General features: G+C 43.2%; 2 protein-coding genes across 6 annotated transcripts in view; one reads left to right on the plus strand and one right to left on the minus strand.

Moving 5' to 3' along the window:
- Positions 1–3057, minus strand: part of SLC37A1 (solute carrier family 37 member 1) — a 38184-nt gene extending 35127 nt beyond the window's left edge. For 2 of the 5 annotated variants that reach the window (XM_061453502.1, XM_061453508.1), the window contains exon 1: positions 2574–2728. The gene's annotated coding sequence lies outside the window, so the exon portion shown is untranslated. Of the gene's footprint in view, positions 1–8; positions 392–2573; positions 2729–3033 lie in introns of those variants that run through there. The other 3 variants (XM_061453507.1, XM_061453503.1, XM_061453504.1) reach the window with 3 other exon arrangements.
- Positions 3058–12478: 9421 nt separating this feature from the next.
- On the plus strand, positions 12479–19474 carry RSPH1 (radial spoke head component 1). The gene is made up of 9 exons (XM_061453509.1): positions 12479–12622; positions 13046–13159; positions 13279–13384; positions 14555–14645; positions 14883–15018; positions 15325–15393; positions 16735–16972; positions 17410–17553; positions 19275–19474. Exons 1-8 carry the CDS (start codon positions 12566–12568, stop codon positions 17550–17552), a joined length of 954 nt encoding a protein of 317 aa, XP_061309493.1. The 5' UTR covers positions 12479–12565; the 3' UTR covers position 17553; positions 19275–19474.
- The last annotated feature ends 1006 nt before the right edge of the window (positions 19475–20480 follow it).

Consider the following 20480-nt stretch of genomic DNA (forward strand, 5'->3'; position numbering starts at 1 on the left):
TTTCTTACCTCCTCTCTGAGGTTGCAGAGATTAGGGAAAGCGCAATCCTACACCCTCCTCCAGTCTCCCATCCAAAGCTGCAGGTCCCTGCCTCCCTCTACATCAGACCTTGTAGTCACAGAGCAATGGTTCAGGTGGCTGATCCATCAGAAAACCTGCTCTGAAAAACAGCTGGTCCAACAGAGAACATTAAGTCAACCTGTGGCCACAAAACTGTTACGTAGGATGAATCTGAAGCAGTAAGAGCATAAAGGCAGCTACTAAAGGTGGGACTCCCCTTACAGCCACGGCCCATTAGTTATGTCAGCTGAACTCCGATTTCGAAACAACTGCTTGTCACTAATTTCATGTTTGGTTGAAATGAGCTGTTGATAGCTCCAGTGGGAGAAGAAAGGCAAGAAGAGGTGGGCACAAGCATCTTACAGTAGGAGTGAATCTTTCTTCCAGCAATAAGAGGCCTATTTCAGGGTGATCCCAAACCCCACTTCTCCTATGTCACAGACATCCCAAACACTATACTATTTAACTGATCACGGGCTGGCAGAAATATCTACTAGGAAAAAAATGAGAGGCTAACAAAGAACAAAACTCTGAGGTCATAAACTTCTTTAAATGGTTCTCTTAAAATACAAAGGGACAAGGCAATTGTAAACATAGAAAAGTAACTGTTTAACAGGTTTACTGCTTTAGCGTAAGCAGAAAAAGACTTCACGCCTGGTACAAAAAGTTTCAGTGCTATAGTCACACAAGGTTGCTCATCTGTGGACCTGCCAGACAGATCACACTCACTACTACCTCCTAACAGTGTATCCCTGCTGTAAGACCGGAATCACACGGCCCTAGCAAAGGTGACTGGACTTCATCAGTGTTTAGAGAACTGCACTCTAACCATCTGACTGGGCCCGATTTCATTTTACCTGCTGCAGGCAGAGATGAGTTTTCATTTACTCATCAACAATCTCTTTGTCTCCATACATCCATAAGTTCCTCTGACATTCCCGTGCTGTTAACAAGCAGAACTTCCTCCACAAAAGCAAAGAAACTAGTGGCAATAAAATTCCTGACAACAGGCTATAAAGATCACATCCTCCTGTAGATTAAACCAGATTTTTAAACCAAGCTATTCTTTAGAATGACATTAACAGGCTACAACACATAACTGGTAGTTCACCACTACACCCTTTACGCTTCCATTTTACTAATGAAGTCCAAGGAGAAACTCCAATTCCATCACTCAAACCGGTTTTATGTTCTTTCCTTTTCAGCAACTATTTTCCCTGACAATTAAAACAAATACTACACTTTCTCCTCATACTGTATAAAGCAATACTCTGGTACTTACTTTGAATCCATATTTACCTTAAAACTTTGTATTGCTCCTTCAGGCTTCCTGCTGCACTGGCTGAAACATAGCTCCCTTCCTGTTTCAGGAAAACACCACCGTTTGTGACTGGCCTTTACCACTGCAAACCTTGGCTCAGCTGTGCTGCACGCTGGGGTACCAGAGCGAAGCTCCTGCCTGCTCCTATCCCCTTCCCCCCGCACAATTCCCCTGGAAGACAGACATTAATTCTGTGTACGAAGGGACAGTGGGTAATGCACGTCCTCATCAGGGTGCCCTTAAGGACTCAAAAGGCCTTTAAACACGTGCAGAGCAAATGCATATTGTAATTAATTCCCAGCAGCTCTGCACCTGAGCCATAAACTGCCAAATCCGTCTCCTTCGGACCTTAAATGGCTGTATTCTTTCCATTTAATACACAAAGTGGAAAACGGTTAATCCTGGCTTAACAGGGGACAGGAACCCTGTGAATACACAGTGAATCCACACCTGTGTCCCAGCACCCGGTATTAATAACCGCAGCGGCAGCTACCGCAAGACAAGATGACCCTGTGGAATCAAGGGCAGTCACCCAGCCTCTCCAAAAGTCGGGTATAGGCCAAGGACGTAAGCACAGCCTCACCGCGGGGCCAGCCCAAGGGAAGGCGGCACGCACACACCTCTCTTTCGGCGGCCTTCCCCAGCAGTACGAGGCGCAGTGACCCTAGGAGCCGCTGCTCGCAGTCCACGGGAGGATTCAAGCAGCTCAGCGCCAACCGAGGGCTGGACACTGCCCTTGGGTCACAGCTGCTCCGTAGGCGCCCTTCGGGGCATAAGCCAGCGGCTGTTCCCGCCGCTACCAACGTTAGCCCCTGGTTCGCCAGGGGCGCCCGCAAAACAACCTTCCCCCTGTAGGGCGTCTGACCCCACCCGCTGGTGGAGCCCGTAGGGAAATAAGAGGGTGAAAGCAAGACAAAAGGTGAAGGAAAGCGAACGGAGAAGCTAGTGCAGCGGCGTCCGGGAAGGCGAACGCCTGAACCCCGGCAGCACCGCAGCTCCTTCTCCACTGCTACCGGCGGACACTCGGAGCACCCCACGCTGCCGCCCCGCCCGGCCGCTTTTTCCGAGCAGCCCCGCGGCAGAAGGGGCCGATTCCGCCGCACAGGCGGGAAGCGCCGGCGACGCCCCCGCTCCGCCTCCGCGGCGGGCACGGCAGGTGCACGGCAACCCCCCCCCCCCAAGCCGAGCTTACCCGGTGCCGCTGCTCTCTCTGCCCTGCTGCCACCGGAAGCTTTCTCCTTCCTGCCCGGCCTGTGCCGCGCTAAGCCGAGCGGCCGGGCGGCGATCCGCAGCCGCGCTCGGCCGCGGGAGCTGCGCGGCGGGACCGGTCCGCCCGGGCCCCTCCCCGCCGCGACGCCTAAGGGGAGGAGGGCGCCCTGCGGTGCAAGGCTGGGCCGTGGCTGTACTATGCGGGACTCGACTCGGGGCAGCCGGGTACCCTCGCAGGGTCGGGCCGGGCTGTGGCGGAGGTAGTTTCCCCGCCGAGGTCTCGTCCGTGCCGGCCCCGCTTCGGTGAAGCCTGCGACGGGAACTGTAGCCCCTGGCGGGGCCTCGCCACTGAGGGAAGAGAAAAGCGGCTGTCCTCTCAGACCACCTGTCACCCCGGCAGCCTCTCCCATTTCCCGGAGGCGGCCCGACCCTCTGCACCTTACCCGTCATCGCTAGGGAGAGCTCCAGGCAGGACCCGATCCCGGGTCCGGCTCTGCGTACGGGTGCTTCGCTACAGCGCTTGTCAGTTGCCTACCTGAAATACGGGAAGGTATTTCTGGTGCCTAACCGCAAATGTTAAGAAATTGCACAGCAGGGTCATCCTAAAACTGGTGGGGGAAAAAAAACAAGCAGTAGCACGTCTTTAAATGTTTGCCTTCTGGTTTCCTAACCATGCAGTACTTTTTCATTTTCAGCAAGTATTTCAAAGCTTAGTTACTTATATAAATATAGATTTCCAGCTGCAGCTGTATTTCTTTATCATGACCACCTCACCAGCATGGATAACCCTTACACTGTCTATATTGTCCAAAATGGAATAGCTGCTAACAGTTACCTTGGGCAGGTTTTAATATCTCTGTACATCTATATGTCCCTTATGGAATATCGCCTGCCCAGCACAAGCAACCGAGTGAGGGCACTTGTTAAAATGTTCTATTTCATTTTGTCTCTTCCCTCTCTCCCTGCCTGTGCTGGTAATACCAGTGAAAGGAACTCTTTGGCTTCCGGTATGGTCTTTCTCAGGCCCTGCATACTCATTTTTGCTCCAGGATCCTCACGGCATCTTTCCTTCCCCCCATCCCAGTCAATAAACATGCCCTTCTCCCTTACAATGACATTGGCAGAACCAGGGTCTTGGAGTCACACTCAGACCATTGCGAATGCTGATACGTGTTACACAGTCTACTGCTTTTAAGTGCTTCACTGGCAGATGTCAGTTCCTGCCCAGGCTCACTCCTGGCTGAGGTTTGTAAGTAGTGAAAGCACACACTAACATCAGATATAGGTGGGGCAGTTACAGCCAGAGCAGAGCAGCTGTGTAGGCTGATGTTTGTTGTTTCTGCTGCAACAACCATTTAGCAAAAACAAACCCAGTCAGGGAACATTTCTCCACCTACAGTGATTTCATGAATCAGGTGTCTGCCCTTTCTTACCAGCACAGGAAGGCATCCAGGCCTTCTGACAGGCACACACACACACCGAATAATGAAGATTTGTCTCTTTACAACAGAAGAAGTCAGACTCATCAGAGAGTATTTGTTTGTATATGTGATTAGCCATCCTGAATTATCATAACAACTATCACCATTATGTGAAATACTTGTATTTTTTAAACTGCGGTTGGCCTGGCCCTTCTTAAGTTCCTTGAGAATTTAGCCTTGCTTGAGTATCTATCTTCAGTTACAGGCAACTTGCAAAAAGTACAAGCCACACAGCCATAGAACCCCCCGATATTTTAAAGTAGAAAATATCTCCCATTAAAATAAAGGTCCTGTATAATCCATTCCTGTAACATCACTGAAACCTGCTGGCTGCCATGCTTGGCACAGCTGCTCTCTGCTACCCCAGTGCTGATCACCGGCAGCTACAGTTGCCAGAAGCCATCAAGTAAGAATACACAGAGCAGAAACAGCAAGAGCTTGTGCTGCTGGCTGCAGAACAGCCTGCTAATGTAGAGTGTTAAAGAAGGGCCAGGTGTCCATCCTTTATTCGTCATCAGAAGTAAAAGGAGGTCTGCAGCCAGGAGTAATGCTTTATAAAAACAGAGCACAAAAACCAAAACAACCAGCCAAGCAAAAAACCTATATGAGCCTCACCAAAAATATTAGAAAAGACATTTTGCCAGTTCCTTTCTAGAAGGAAATACAAATGAGGGATACAGTCCAGCAGATGGTTGTGTTGGGTAGCAAGCATGGCAGCAGCTTGGATTTCTGAGCCTCTGGCAATGTTCACGCTAGAGGAAATAGGGGCATGTTCTTGTCTGCAAAACCAAACAGCAATAAAGATGTATGAGCTGACAGATGCTTACGTGTGCTTCTGCTGACGCGTCTCTCAGAAAAGATAATCTAATTTCCTGGTTGACAGTTAAATTCTACTTCCACTGAACGTGAGTGGTGTTCTTAACTCCTCAACTCCTGATGTAGCAAACCACTTCAAAGTCAGTGGATGTCAGCATAGGCTTTCCTTTGCTGAATAGGTGATGATGGCTGAACAGAGGTTTAAATGCAGACCATTGCACCGTTTAGCTGTCTATGTATTTATTTTCTTTCCAGTAGATTGTAAAAGTCTATTTTAAGATTCGTAATTGTACAAGCTAATGTTTTGCCACTGGGTACTCTCTTTGTCTTAGAGGATGAGAAAAGTTCATAACTTCTTTACGTAATAATGAGTTGTTAAATAGTGTTTTACTATATGAAAATTGATATTTACTTAGGCTTTATTCCACACAAGTAGTAGAATTCTCAGGACTGATATAATCACAGCTTTCAGTTGTCTTTGTTAGTTTTACATGCTTTGTTTTCCCAACAGAGAGCAGCAATTAATATCAAAACTGGGTGCAATCCAACTATAACCTGCCATCGAGCTATGGCAGACAAAAAATTGTCTAAAAGATCCGAAAAAAAGGAGGCTGTAAAGGCTCTGCTTGCATATATGGGAGTGGACAGGCAGAGCCCTGCTGTGGCCACACTAAGAAAGGGCTGGAGGCAAGCCAGCTGTGATCTGGAAGCTATCTAGTTGAGTTAGCCAGTATGTCCTGTCTGTTGATGAGAAATTTTAGTGCTGGCACAGCACCATACTGACTACATAGTTTCCAGACCAGTATTTTCATCGCGTCTGGCTTGCCAGAAAGCAAGGGAGAGTCACCAGTCAGTAGCTTCAGACAAGACCACTGAGCCAGCACAGCCTTGTCCCCAGCCAGAGCAGGATGGTATGCAAGTACTAAAGGCTACTTAGGAATAAAAAAAACTACAGCATGTGGAAAGTGGAAAGGGCAGTAAAACTGCCTCCAGGCCTCCTACATCAAGATAGATATCGCTATGACTGCAGGAGACCTTTAGGAATGACATCGTTTATTTCAACCCCGTGGGTCACCTATCAGTCCCCAGTTCCAGTCAGAAAAATGAAATAACTGGTGCTGGCAGTATGCTACTCTGACTGTCCCCAAGGCTTTCCAGAGGGAGAATGGGAATGGAAAGACACCTCGTGCTATCTAAGATCTGTAAGAAAAGCAGTAATAGCAACAGTGGTGTCTGTTGGGTAGGATCTACTGGAGGGAGAGATCAGGAATCAGTGGTCCCTGCAGCTAGGATGAAGGTTTCCTGGTTAGAGACCTAAATCATCTTTCATACTGTTAGCCATATGCTTGCAGGAAAATGAACAAGAACATACTGAGAACACAGAACCTTAAAAAAACCCAAACACAACCAAGCTGTATTATTATAAATGGAGTCTGTAAAACAATATATAGACCATCTGTCATTACAAGAGAACATCTATTTTGAGGAGCTTATCTTGAAAAATTTATTTCTGCTTCCAGTAGGAAATGGAAGAGTTTCTCCTGTTATTTTGTCCTTTTTTCTATTCTTCGTAGATTTCTGGAGAGCTGAGTGGAAGTGTAAAAATGGCTACATAAACAATTGCTGAGTGGTAAACAGATTGAAAGAGGCAGGTAGACTACTGGTATTTTTCATTTCTCCGTGCTCACAAATGTGATCAGGGGAGGTAACTATATGAGAAGAAAGGACTGAGGCATATTTTAATAGGTATCAAATACCAGAACAGTTACAAATACCATGGTAAAACAGAAACCAGACCAGAACAGAGAGCTTAATTTAATGAATTGTCTTGTGAGTCATGTATAAGATGAAGTATGGAGATATTCAAGCTGACAGGAATAAGGAGACAGCAAATCAGTCCCATCTACCTCAATTGTTTCATTCTTCTCTGTTGAATTCTTTCTGAGTTAGGACTTCAGATAGTATGAACAAAAGAATTGGGGTGCTTTAGTTTTACGTCATTACAAGCTATGCCTGACTAAAGAAGCTTAGGTTTGGGGTTTTGTTTGTTTAATGAAACAAAACCCACTTCCAGAGAAAAGTAAAGAAAAATGTAGTATTAACACTGCTTTATTCTTACACTGACTATGTGATAGTTTTTATGTCACAAATGCCAACTGCTTTCTTCATAGTAGTAGTAACACTGTCATAAAAGTCTTCAGAAAATATATTAGCCACAATTTCCTAAATGGAATAGAAGTGACCTGTGTATGTCCCTACTGCACTTTAGTGGAAAGGGAGAGCCCATAGGTAAAAGATAAAGCTGACATATTTCCTATATGTCTGAAGAACAGAATGCACTCTGTACTTCAAAAAGAGCAGTAAAGTCAGAGAAATGGGAGGAAAGTTATAAATACAGCATAATGCTTTCCCTTGGATACCTTGCAGAAGGGAACTGAAAGGTTATATTTGGCCAAGATGCAGAAGTATTACCGGTATTCCAAGAATAGCTTCATGCAAACCATGCTTTTCCAATCATCCTACCTTCAGGATATCCCGATGTTAATTGTATTTGGAGGAGGCAGTTGTAAACTGAGTGGCTTGAAAGGTCATTTACTTGTTTTTCTGGCTTGGTTGAAAGCACAAAAAGAGGTTATCTTCACTTAACATACAAACATACTAAGCAGCTTTCTTTTCACCCATAAAGTGCTTGAAGAGAGCTGTGCGGACAGAAGTTCCCATTTTGCAAAGGATTTTGACATTTCAGAATCCAATTTCATTTTGAATTGGAGGGAAAAAAAAACAACACCAAAATACATGGAAGTTAGTGATAGAAAATGCCACTTTGTCCACTGTTTGCACCCATAATGTAAGAAAATATTTTGAATTCTTTGTACGTCTGATAGTAGATATTGCAGAATAATAAAAAGACCTGAAATATATGTTCCCAAACAAGAACTTCCCTTTAGATATTATTTTAATTCCACAATCCTACATTTTTTCTCCCAAAGGCTAATTTAAAAGTCTGGTTTATATTTAAGTTTTGTGGGGAAGAGAGCTGGTTTCATTAAATTTTTCTTGACAACTCCAGTTTATACTTTGCCAGGATCTGATACCACTCGACTGTGGTTTTAGCTTTTACAAGGAGAAAGATGTAAATGATTGTCTTCTAAAAGATAAAGTATTTCTCCAGAGATTTCTGGTTTTTAAATCCCTGTCAAAAGACACAGTCTTGACCAGGTCTGCCCTTACCATAAGCAATAAAAGGTCATTTGCATATCTAATTTACCCCAGAGGAAAACTCGGATTGATTTGAGTGCCCAAGGACTGGCCCTCACAAAGTAACCATCTCTGTCCACAGTGATTGAAGAGCACGTGAAGTGAGGAAACCAACCTGTGAACCAGGCAAATTGCCACCACACTTCCTAGTAATTTTAATGGCAGAATTTGAAAGGCAGCTCCCTAGAGTCAAATCACTGGTCAGGAGGAGAAAAGCTGGTTCACAGAGGCATTGTCCCTGGAAGAAGGATGCGTGGTGGGCAGGAATGAATGCAAAGTGCACCTAGTGTGAAGTAAGAAGCATGCCACCTTTACCGCATCAGATGTAATGTCTGTACCCTGCTGTATTGTTATCACCCCTTGGAAGCAAAGACACTGATTACAATGTAGAGATGAACAAATAGTACTGTTGTTTCTAACATTTATTGTGCAACATGCCAGAAGGAGCCCCAGTGTCCAGGACTGGCGCAGCAGCATTTTCCCTGCAAAGCATCTGCACTGCCAGAAGCCTCCTCCATCTTTAACACAGGGCAAAGTCCAAAGACAGCCAAGAGCATAGCAGGGCTTAAAAGTGCCTTTTAGCAGTTTGCCCCTACAGAGGAACAATGTGACCAAATTCAAAGTGAGGACCTGCAAAGCAGGATAAAATGACACCCAGGGAGTTCCTCCAGTTAGGAGGAACCTTACTAGGCCCTGTGCCTGGTAGCCTTTTGCTTTGCTATGTCACTATCTTTTCCTGTCTGTAAGCACCTCTGGCAGCAACACCTTTGGATTTCTCTGGAGTTCTCTCTCTCTATGTGGGACTTCTGCTCAAACTACAAACCAGGTTTCCTGGCAGCTCCTGCCCTCTCCTGCCAGGGTGACTGGCAGTCAGCGCCAGCAGTAAGAGCAGAGCAGACAATGAGCACATTCACTTACTCTCTCAGGCTTTTGCTACATGAAATTTGTATACAAGTTCAGTGGGACCTTAAGAATATTTATGGTATTATGTTGGTCCTTTGATGCAAAAGGAGGAAGAACAAGAAAATAAGGATAATAGCAGCCCTTTCAGTGTTAACATACTTAAGGCTTAACTTTGAGATTGAAACACACCCAAATGACACTGGAAGAGCAGAAACTACAAAATATATCCTCCTTGTCACTAATTATATGCATCCGTATAAACGAGATAGTTTCTGGGTACAGAAAATTTTAAATGATGCCTCCCTCATTTAGGTCAAACGATGTGACCCTGATGTATAGACGTTTGTGCTGTCTGCCACTCCTAGGTTCAGAGCAGTTTAGATTTTATGAATAAACAGTTCTTGGCTGCTTCCCAAGGAGAGTGAACTGTTCTGCTTTCAGACCCTTTCCTCCTTCAGGACTCTGAAATAATACGTAGAGCAGGAGCAGTAAGTGATCATTAGTGGGAGTGTCTCTGACAGCTTGTCACTGCTTCCTGTTTGTGTCACAGCTGTTCCTTGGGTTATGTCAACTTTGAAGCCAAAAGGCATATTCAGTTATTTTTGTCATCGAGGCAGCACCTCTATATGCATCCCAAACATATTTTCCCTTACATTGCTGAGCCACAGTGTCTGCTTAGGATTAATACGCTGCTCATAGACTAAGTAACCAGTTTCATAATTAGAGACATTACCTTACTGTAGATAAAAGAATTTAGCCATCCTTAGGTGAAAGAAGAAACCGGGGCATCATCAAGAGTGAGAAAGGAGGAAATGCACAGGCTATGCTTCAGATAGCATGCACTCATACACAGTTCTGCAGGAGGTAAGCAATCAGAGCAGTAGCTTGTATACTCTGCAGTTACTTATTAACAGTACAGCCATTCTGCAAAATTGGCTTCCCTAGTCAAATGCTGGGGATGTGCAGGAAAGAAAATTAACAACACAATTTTGCATTAATAAATGCTCTGGCAGGTAACAAATTTGACATCAGTGTTCTTAAACACTTCAGTTTGAAAGCACTCTCAAATTAGTAACTGGGCGTTAACTTGGAAACCAGAATGGTTCCTATGAGCTGAGGACATGATGGTATGGAGTAATAGTTCCCTTCCTTTTTTATCTTTGCCCCAGAGAAAACAAAACAACACACATGCCACATAAGTGACACATCTTACTAAATAAATATTATTTATTTATTATCTAAATGCTGGGTAATTAGGTCCCTACCTTGAAAACTAAGAAATTTACTTGAATATATGGCGTATCTTTGTATAGAGATGACCCTGGTTTTCTTTGGGCTTGGGTGGTAAAGCTTTGACCTGGGGAATAAGGTGCCCTTAACTACGTTTTCTAACTTCTTGTCACTCCTTTTGCTGCCTACCTCAGAAGCACCACCTCCTTTACCCAATGCTTAGTTAGCAAACTGTTTTTCACCACGCATACCCTCGCATGGCTCCTCCTCTGAAACACCGGTTGTTAAATCACAGTGCAAAGTGGTAGTGAGGTGATTTGCCAGATCCTGTATCGCTGACAGGCCCTGAGTCCTGCCAAGATCCTGCAAGCCCTATGAAGCTGCTGCTTTGTGGAGGAGCGAAGTACCACTTGCATTCAGTGAGACAACTGTTTTCAACCTCCTCAGGACATGGGCATGAGCTGTAATGCAGTTGTCATCAACTCCCTTAGCACAGGTAGACTTTTAGGGCATTTTCCCATGTAAAGAATAAGAAAGCACTACCTTGCATTGAGCCAAATAAGATCTTTTTTAGAAGTGATAGTTTTTGAATACTGAAGCTCACATATGAAACAAAAAAAAGGATGACAAAACACAAAGCAGGTATTTTCTGCTTGGGGTATTATTATTGATTAATGTGGCTTGAGGGTGGCTATAATGTAATATTCCCTCTCCTTCTCCTTGTGAACTACTCCCTTCTACTCTTCTTGGCCTCTTGAGAAAGGAGAGCCCTTCTCTTGCTTCCCTCCATTGATTTAGCTGTAGTCATATTAGTATGGAAGGCTCTTGACTGCCTGAGGTGACTGAACTTGTCGTCAGAGTTAACATAGATCACTGCTGAGCTGATTGAGGTGTTTGAAGAAAAGCCAGAATATAGATAACTTCCTACATATTAAGATCATTGAGAATTATAGCTACTAAAGGGAGAAGAAAAAACATGTAGTGGAAGTAAAACTAGTGTGAAAGCAGCAGATGTTGAAGTGATGTAAAAACCTGACTGACTCATCGTTCTGCCTCACTAGTAACTCTGTTAGAACTGCACAGTGCCCCTGTCACCACAGCAGTTCAGTGCACTTCAGAACATTCAGGAGAGGTTAACTTGCACTCCACTCATTTCTACAGAAACACAGGATTTTCCAGGCCAGATCACATGGCTGTTTGATGACTTCCAGTGCCTAAGCTCCAGAAGTGACCAGTACCAGAGCATTGCCTGCCTCTATCCTGACCTCTGAGTTACCCACATAGCCTGTTCTGCTGTGTTTTGTGTAAGAAGGAGAGGAATCTCTTCAGAGTGCCCCAAAATGCAAAGCCTGACTGCTAACAATACAGCAGTTCCCCTGGTGTGCCAGTGACAGCCCAAGAGCGTTTCTGTGACGCCTCCCAAGAAGTATGCATGGGTCCTCTGTCTCCAACCACACCATCATGCCAACTGTGGAAATCCTGTGGGATTTCAGTGGCTGGAGCTGAATGCCATTGGCCTTCTGGCTCCAATTTAAGGCATGTACTAGATTTCTAGTGGAATTCACCAGGCTGTGCAGGAAGAGTAAGTCTGATCTGTTAAGCCCATGGGTGAGAGTCATCCTCAGGCTGAAGCCATAAGATACAAACCAAAAAGATAAGATCCAGGGACTGGAATTTCTGAATATCATTAAACCTGACAGAAAATAAAGATAAAATAAATATCTATACGTGGGAATACTTTTAAAATCTAAGATGTAGTTTACAGGCCAAACCAGCCAAACTACTGGGAGCTCTCTGGTGGCTCGAGTGGTCTCTGGTCGCACCTCCGGTATCACCAGCCTGTTCCACGACACTAAAGGAAGAGGTCGAGAAAAGTAAAGTACAAGAAGAAGAAGTGAAACCGGTGCCGGGGGAAAGGCGGCGTCCCACGCCCCTAGCGTTACTAACATCGACACTCCTCTGACGGTCGTCGTGCTGGTTGCCCCAGCACTTCCGCGCCGAGAGCCATCGGGGCAGCCAGGGAGGCCTCCAGGGGAGGCGGGGCTCTTCGCTCTCGGTAACGGCGCAGGCCGCCGCCAGCGCTTCTCCTCAGAGACCCTCGCCTGCCCTCACCGTTCCCCCCGCCGCCCCGCGGTGACGGGCGGCGCCGGCCATCGCGCTCAGCACCCGGGACAGCAGCGCGAGAGGGGTATGGGGCGGGGGAGGGGGAGCCTCGCCACGGCAGCAGCGGCAGCCTGCTGCTCCGCCCTCCCGCCTTGGTTGCCACGGTGACGGGGACGCCGCAGCCATGTCGGACGAGAGTGAGGAGGACAGCGAGGAGGGAGAGGCCGAAGACACCTTGGGGGTTCGTCGGGGCGCTGCTGGTGGGGCAGGGTTCAGGAGAGCGCGGGGGGGAAGGGGAAGCGTGGACGTGACCGGTCACGGCGTCTTAAATACTGTAATGCCGGGCCTGGGAGAGCTCCCGAGGTGCTCCTTGCGCGGGAGCGGGAGGGTCGGCAGTGGGGCTGCACGGGTTCAGTTGGGAGCTGCCTCACTTTCTCCACAAGTCATCCATACTTTGCAGCAGTGTGTCAGGAAGGGAGGGAAAGCCTCTGATTGCCGATGAAAGTATCTGATAAGCAGCGCCTCTGTTGACCAGGTCCTCTTGCAATCTGTGATTAGAGCCAGACTGGAGCAGCTTTGACCAAACTCCTGTTTCCCTCTGTCTAGTGAGGTTAGATTCAGTCAGGTCCAGCCCTCTCAAAGGATTTTTTTCACATTTAATCAGGAGTATGAAGGTGAGCGCAATGCAGAAGGTGAGCGACATGGACGTGGAAAAGCATGTCTACCCAATGGTGATACATACGACGGGGAATATGAACATGGTCTCAGAAATGGGCAGGTAAGAGTCTCAGAAGTCAGTGGCTGTGCTGAAGTTGCAGCAGTTCTGTTCATTTAGATGCTGCACTGAAACAAGGTTGAGGACTTACAAGTATTTTACCTGTAACAAATATGTTTCAGGGGACTTACAGGTTTAAGAATGGTGCTCGCTACATTGGAACATATCTTCGAAACAAGAAGCATGGCCAGGGGACTTTTTTTTACCCAGATGGATCAAAATATGAAGGTAAAACACTGAACATAGTTGCAAGGATTTCTGTAACTGAAGGGCCACATTCCCCCCCATCACCCACCCATCCCATCCCCCCCCCCCCCCCCCCCCCCCAAGAAGGTAGTGAATTGGAGGAAGCATTATTTTAAGAAGATAAATTTGCTACAAAATATTTTCCTTTAATGACTTTTTTTTTTTTACTACAAGCTCTGAGAAGTGTGGGGTTTACTTATGGGGATTTACGTCAATTATTATGACAAATTAGGTATTTAGTAGCGGTATATTCTTGTCATGTCCTTCAAGTTCTGAGAATTATTAAGTATCTTTTACAAATCAATGCAATCTCAGTAGAAGAAAATATACTTCTGAATGATGATTAGAATGATTCAGTATATTTTAGGACTTTATTAGGTCCATCCTTAAAAATCAGTTTACTGATTAGAGCACTTACTTAGGGATTGGATGCCTCTGAAATTTGAAGAGATTCAAACTTGCCTTGTTTCCCTTCTTCCAGGAGAGTATCCAAAATATCTGAATATCAATTAGTCTTCAAAGAACAATATTTCCCACCCTTCTTTCTAAGCCAGGCAAGAAAAACCATTCACATTGTGAATGCTAGGAGCAGAGAGCGAAAAGAGCAGCCTATTCTTGCCTTACATATGCACCTATGTTTGTTTTGTTTTGTTTCTCATTTCTCTTCAGTTTTAATAGAGGATAATTAAGACACAAAGTCTAGCATCCTTTTGAGTATCCCCCCCCCCCAACTGACAGGACAATTTTAGGAAATGAGTCAAACTGAAGCAGTCCCTCTTTTTATTTGAATGGAAATGTCACATTGTCTAATGCAACTGTAATACATTACCAAATTTAAAGATAGGAGCAGGACATCACATGGCTTCTTACATTAATAATGATAATGGAGAGTGATAATAGAGACAGATGGTGATGAAAGTGAAAGTGAGGTCAGGCAGCTGCATGAATATGTGTGGAGAGGGATGATGAAATTAAAAAGCGCAAGGGCTTAGAGTAAGGAATGGTGTAAGGAATGGTAAGGAATCACAGTGGTGTCCAAGCTTTCTTTTCCTTCTCTAATAATTCATGTATGATAACTCTGCAAACTGATCACTGTATCACACAATGAAATAAATCATGTCTCACACTGTTTTTATCATATTCTCATTAAAGGAGACTGGGTGGATGACCAGAGGCATGGATATGGGCAGTATACCTATGCAAATGGAGACACCTATACTGGCGAGTGGTTTAACCACTATAGGTTTGTTTCATTCTTACAGTGATTTTTCAAGTCACCCAATGGCATTAAAATGCAAAGGTTATTTTCAAAGCATGGCTGACTGCAGCAAATCAAGTGCTGCTGGATGACCTTGACAATTTAGTCCAACTTGAGTCATTTCAGCTACTTAAACAATACAGTTTTAATACCTAAAGTATAGTAACATCCTAAATTCTTAATTTTCAGTAATATAAAGCAAAATTATTATTTTCTCCTTAGGCACGGGCAAGGTACATATGTCTATAAAGACACAGGATCTAAATATGTTGGTGGTTGGGCGCATGGAAACCAGGAAGGAGAAGCTGAACTTATCTACCTAAACCACAGATTTAAGGGCAGGTTTTCAAATGGAAAGGTAAGTGTGCTGGAAAAGTCTTTGTTCATCTGAACAGTTAGCATTGACTTGCATTGATGTGATCTGTTTCCACTTAAAATAAGAAGCTAGGCTCCTCATCTTTTGTAGTATTTCTTGTACCTTAAGTTTAACATATGAAACTGAATTAACCTGTTAGGACAGAATAACAAGTTTCCCCTGAATCTTTCCTTTCTAACTATATTGTTACTGGCTATTTTATGAATTTTGTAGGAAAGCGAATTTTACATTTGTATGCTTAGAATGTGTTAACTTCATAGTTCTGCTGACTTTCGTATCTTTGTGCAGCCTGTAGGTCGTGGCAAATATGTCTTTGATACTGGATGTGAGCAACATGGTGAATACACACTAAAGCAGGTAAAAAAAATAGTGCAAATTATACTGAACATTGGAGAACTCTCTAAATCAAATCTATTGTTGAGTAATCTATAAAATGCCTTAGAGACACTGATGTTAATGTAGATGTAATCAGTCAAAAAAGGGTACAAACTCATGCATTCTTTAGAACTAAATGCAGTTTCATTTTGCTTCTTCTTTAGCTTCTCTACTGTGTAATCTTTGACAAGTACAAGGTGTGATTTTCTTGTACTTGCAGACAGGAGTCTTTTATGCTTAGTTTAGAAGAATCAGGATCTTCTCAAAACATTTGAAGTTTCAAACCACAGAAGAATGTAGATGTATTTGTATATTTAGCCTGTATTCTGTGTTGTTTGAAACATCAGAAAACAAAGTCAAATATTCTTATCTTTCTAAACTGCTTGATGCTATGTGTACAGATGGTAATTTCCAGCAGATTCATGTTTTGGAAGTATGTCCCATTGTTGTCCAAAAAGCTGTGGATCTCTTCCCATCCCTGGAAGTGTTCAAGTCCGGGTTGAACAGGGCTTTGAGCAACCTAGTCTAGCAGAAGGTGTCCCTGCCCACGACAAGGGGTTGGAACTAGATGATATTTAAGGTCTCTTCCAATCCGAACCATTCTGTGATTCTATGATTGTTGTCCTCGTCCTGTTAGGAACTTAATATCTGCACTCCTAATAACTGTAGAAAGCAATTAGGATTAGGCCCTTTTTTTCCTTCATGCATGAATGTTTTGAAACATTTCTGATTAGTATGCTGCAAAATAGCCATATAAATAAATATATGCTAATATTACTGGTTTGATTTCATGAAAATGTGTCACATTTTAGCTTACAGTTTGCTGCTTCTGTTGTCTGACAAATTAGTTCTCATTACATACTCTTTGAAAATTCTTCAATGCAGCAGTTGTTTCTTAAGACAAGGACAAAATAATAATAATAATAAAACCTCCTATCATTAGTGATAGAGATTTGCAAAACATGGAGACTGTTTTGCTTTTTTGGCTAAAAGCATCCAAAATGATGTGTATCTAGTATCCTCAGTACAGTTGGGAATTGTTGGATGTGCTGATTTTGGAATATTAAACATGAATTTAAGAGCCCAAGGTTAAGCACTTGGCATTAGTAATAGCTGATTTCATCAAGGTTCAAAGTGTAATTCTCTTCCAAGAATTGCAGCTGCTGAAGTTTCTCCACCTGTAAATACTTTAAAAGGCCATATCATCACCATTTTGAGCCCAGATAAAGAAGTTTTAGTACACAAAGTCTAAGAGAGTAACATCTTAGTTACTGCCATAATACCTATAAGATGAGACGCTGGATTTCATGAGCTGTTTTCTAGGATAAAGGAGAGGAAGAAGAGGAAGAGCCCTCATTGCTTGCTGAGCCAAAATGGAAAGCATTAAAAATTACCAAATTAACACTCCGGACTCCCCATGGGGAAAGCCCACCTCCTCCCAAGGAAGCCTCTCTAGAGGCAGCAGCAGCTGCAGAACCAGAAGCAGGAGCAGGAGGAGATGGAATGGAAGAAAGGCCAGCAGCAGCAGTAACTGAAGAGGAGACAGTTCCATCCATTGCAGGTTTGTTCTACTGGGCACTCCATGCTTTGACTTTCCCCTGAAACCATGTTTTTCAGGTTTAATATCAAGTGGTGTAAGAGGTTTATTTTGGGGGTTTGGGTTGTTTGTTGTTTTTTTTCTTTCTCCTATAATTTACCACATATTGAATGTTAGGAACTTCCAAGTCTATTGCTAAACTGCACAATATATATATGTCTGGTTTATCTCATAGAGCACAATGAGCTACAACTTGGGAAGCCTGTATATCATTTTAGTCTATATCATGGCTTGGTATACAAACTTGATAATAAACAGTTACAAAAGATTTTGTGGGATTCCTCCTGTGAGTAAAGACTGCAGACTTCAGTAGAAGTTATTAGCTACAGCATAAAAACAATGGCTGAGTGCAAATTTGTAAATTTTGTTTTCTTTGATATTTCTAATGTCTCCTGTTTCAGTCACTGATGAGTCTGATGAGGGTAGGTATGATGAGCCTTCTGCTTTTGAAGCATCCTATGAAGTTCTTAGCTCAGTGAGGGACACAGGAGAAGAAGAGGAGGAAAACAGAGAGGAAGAAGAAAACAAAGACCAGGAGGATTAAGGTGAGGAATGGGGCATGCATGCTCATTCTTCAGCCAGGGTTTGAAATGATGTGTGTCAATCTGTTGAAGTCATGCTGCTGCTAAGAGTTCTATTATGAAGCTGAAGAGACCATGGGAAACTCTATCTTTCATAAGGGGGGGGCAGTCCTCTATACATGTCAACTGGGTTTGAGTAATCAAGTTCATATGCTGTAACAGCACAAATTAGAAATGCCACTTCTGTGCAGCATTATCTTGCCTGTATAGTTTGACTGTTTGTTAGTGATTGCATTTGCAAACTATTTTTTGTTACAAAAGAGAGAAGATTTCAGACCCTGGGAAATTCACGGGGGTTTGAGCACTCCACTTTTCTCTCATGGATGGAACTGTGCATTCTTACTCTCTTACCTGAAGTAAAAATGCAGGCAAAACTAATATGAAGAAACAATTTTTAGGTATTACTATGCATTATTTTGAACAACCTCAAGTCAGTTTGTTTCTCCTACAAAACAAAGAGATTCGGAATTCAGAAGCCTGTTTTAAATAGAAAATTACTAAGAAGCAACAAAAGGATGCAAATATGATTACTCATATTTAGCCTGTAGGCCTCCACCCAATTCTGTTGTTTGCCTTTATTAAGTGATAGCATTTACAAGTTTACATATCTGATATATGAAAACATAAGATGAATTTATCCTTTTTGTAATCAGTCCATTTTATGATAAATCAAAGCTAAACAGTATCCATAGGGATCAGAAGGACTGTTAAACCATGTGAAAATGCCTGGGTGTCTAGGTCAGCTCTTGGAATTTATGTGGTTCATTTGCTCTCATTTTTACCCATCACCTCTGAAGGTGCTCTCCTGCTTCAGGGAAGACTGGCCAGCTAGCTGATCTTGTGTGTAGAACTGACATCCAAGTCCTGGGCTTGGATCAGATTAAGCAGAAATCTTAGCAGGTTTCCTGCATAACTCTGCTTTGGATCTGGCAGAAGTTCATTGAGCCTGGTTTGTTTCATAGTACCTTGGACTCAAATGAACATTTTGACTGAACTTGATTATAATAAGTTTTCTGGCCTACCACAATGAAGTGGTTCTGGTATCCCCACTGGTTTTGTTTATTTTTAAAGAAAAATGGACCCACGTATCTGTCAGAGACAGCACAGATGCAGATACACATGCATGAACATGTAGGAATGTGATTGATGTTCTCAAAGTTTCTTTCAGCTCTTTATTCCTAGAATCAGAGTTGGATGATTTTATAAATTTTTTAACGTAGGTGTACCACCATAATTAATTAGGCAACATATTTTCCTTTTGTTCTTAACAAGATTAAGTTTAGTAAGAGGAAATGTTTGGAAGAAAATACACATGCTGTGAAGAGCAGATGTAATGAAATCTGTTTTCTTGCAGCCGTGTATTCTCTGTCCCATTGCTGTCATTTTTTTCCACACAGGAATTCCATCTTTCTCACTCCACATTTCTTATGATACCATCTAAATAGGAGACATTCTTTGGTTATTCCCAAGTTACATATGGGCTGGCTGTCAGTCAATATGCGTGTACTGAGTCTGTCTGGCAGCTGACAATGTATAGCAGTTAAATTCAAGTATTGGCAGTGAAAGACATTGGGGGAGGAGAATGGAATTATGTCCTAGAATTATGTTTTAGGTTAGTAGGATTATTTCCCAGTATTTTGTAATTAAATGCTTCTCTATGTCCTGTCTTTACTTTCTCTCCACAGGAGCTAGTGGTTTAGAAGATAAGGAGGAAGAATCACAGTGAGCAGAGTAATTGGAAATAATCAGAGATGAAGAGCCAAACGAAAGGAAATTTTGGAGTAAATAATTTATTATGGTAGACCTGCAATATTTTTATTAATTAAAAAAAAAAAGCTGTGTTAAGATACTTCGAATAAACATTCTGTCACTGTTCTGTCTGGAATATGTATATCTGAAACTTTTATGATCTCAGTGTGCAGTCTCACAACAACTTTCTTTATTCTACATAGCAAGTAGTCAGTTGCTGGATTCACTACAAGATTATTCTGGATTCATGAAGTTGTGTCCTCATACACTTCCAGAAGCAAAACCAATCTTCTCCCACAGCTGGCAGTTCTCTTCCTTGAACCCTGCCTCTGGAACAGAGAACTGGGGGTCTTGCTTGTGAAAACAAAGGTAGCGCTAGGTTTCCCAGCTCTATCTGTATCCCCTGTCACTATACCAATTATAGGCCTACATTTTCCTAGTTTATTATTTTTATTGTTCATGTAGCTGTAGAAGCTCTTCTTGTTACCCTAAATCTCCCTTTGATAACTGAATTTTGCTGAAAACTGAATTTTGAGTTCCTAACACACTGATACAGTGTTTTTAAACCTTTTCCTTTGTACTATGTTTTCCTTCCCCTTTCCGCATACTACTGCATTTACTATTGTATGTTGCAGCTCAGTCCCGAGTTTCTTGCTTCCATGTAGCTTTCCCTAAGCTGTTTAAAGAAGACTGTAAGTGGATTGGGATAAAAAAGTAGATCTTCAACAAATTCCCAACACTATGCCACACTTAATATCCACAAGCTGTCAACCAGCATGTTGTCCATAGTATCTCCATGGATTCAAGCTGCTTCTTCACGTAGAGGAAAACTCTCTTCCTTATTTTCCCTTTCTATTTTTACTAATGATCCCGTCATTCATTGGAGAGCTCCAGGTGTGTGAGCTGTCCCACCATGTTTTTCCAAAGATGTCACAGTTCTGCATCTGCACACAGAGCAGTTCCTAGTTCATTCTTTTAGTTTCCCAGTCTGGGAAACATTTGTATATATATAGAATCATAGAATCATAGAATCATTAGGGTTGGAAAGGACCTTAAGATCATCTAGTTCCAACCCCCCTGCCATGGGCAGGGACACCTCACACTAAACCGTATCACCCAAGGCCTCGTCCAACCTGGTCCTG

The sequence above is a fragment of the Pezoporus flaviventris genome, unplaced genomic scaffold (genome assembly GCF_033815535.1).
Source record: "Pezoporus flaviventris isolate CSIRO_AGI_PZ_B2104156 unplaced genomic scaffold, CSIRO_AGI_Pfla_v1 ptg000015l, whole genome shotgun sequence".
NCBI classification, from domain to species: Eukaryota; Metazoa; Chordata; class Aves; order Psittaciformes; family Psittacidae; genus Pezoporus; species Pezoporus flaviventris.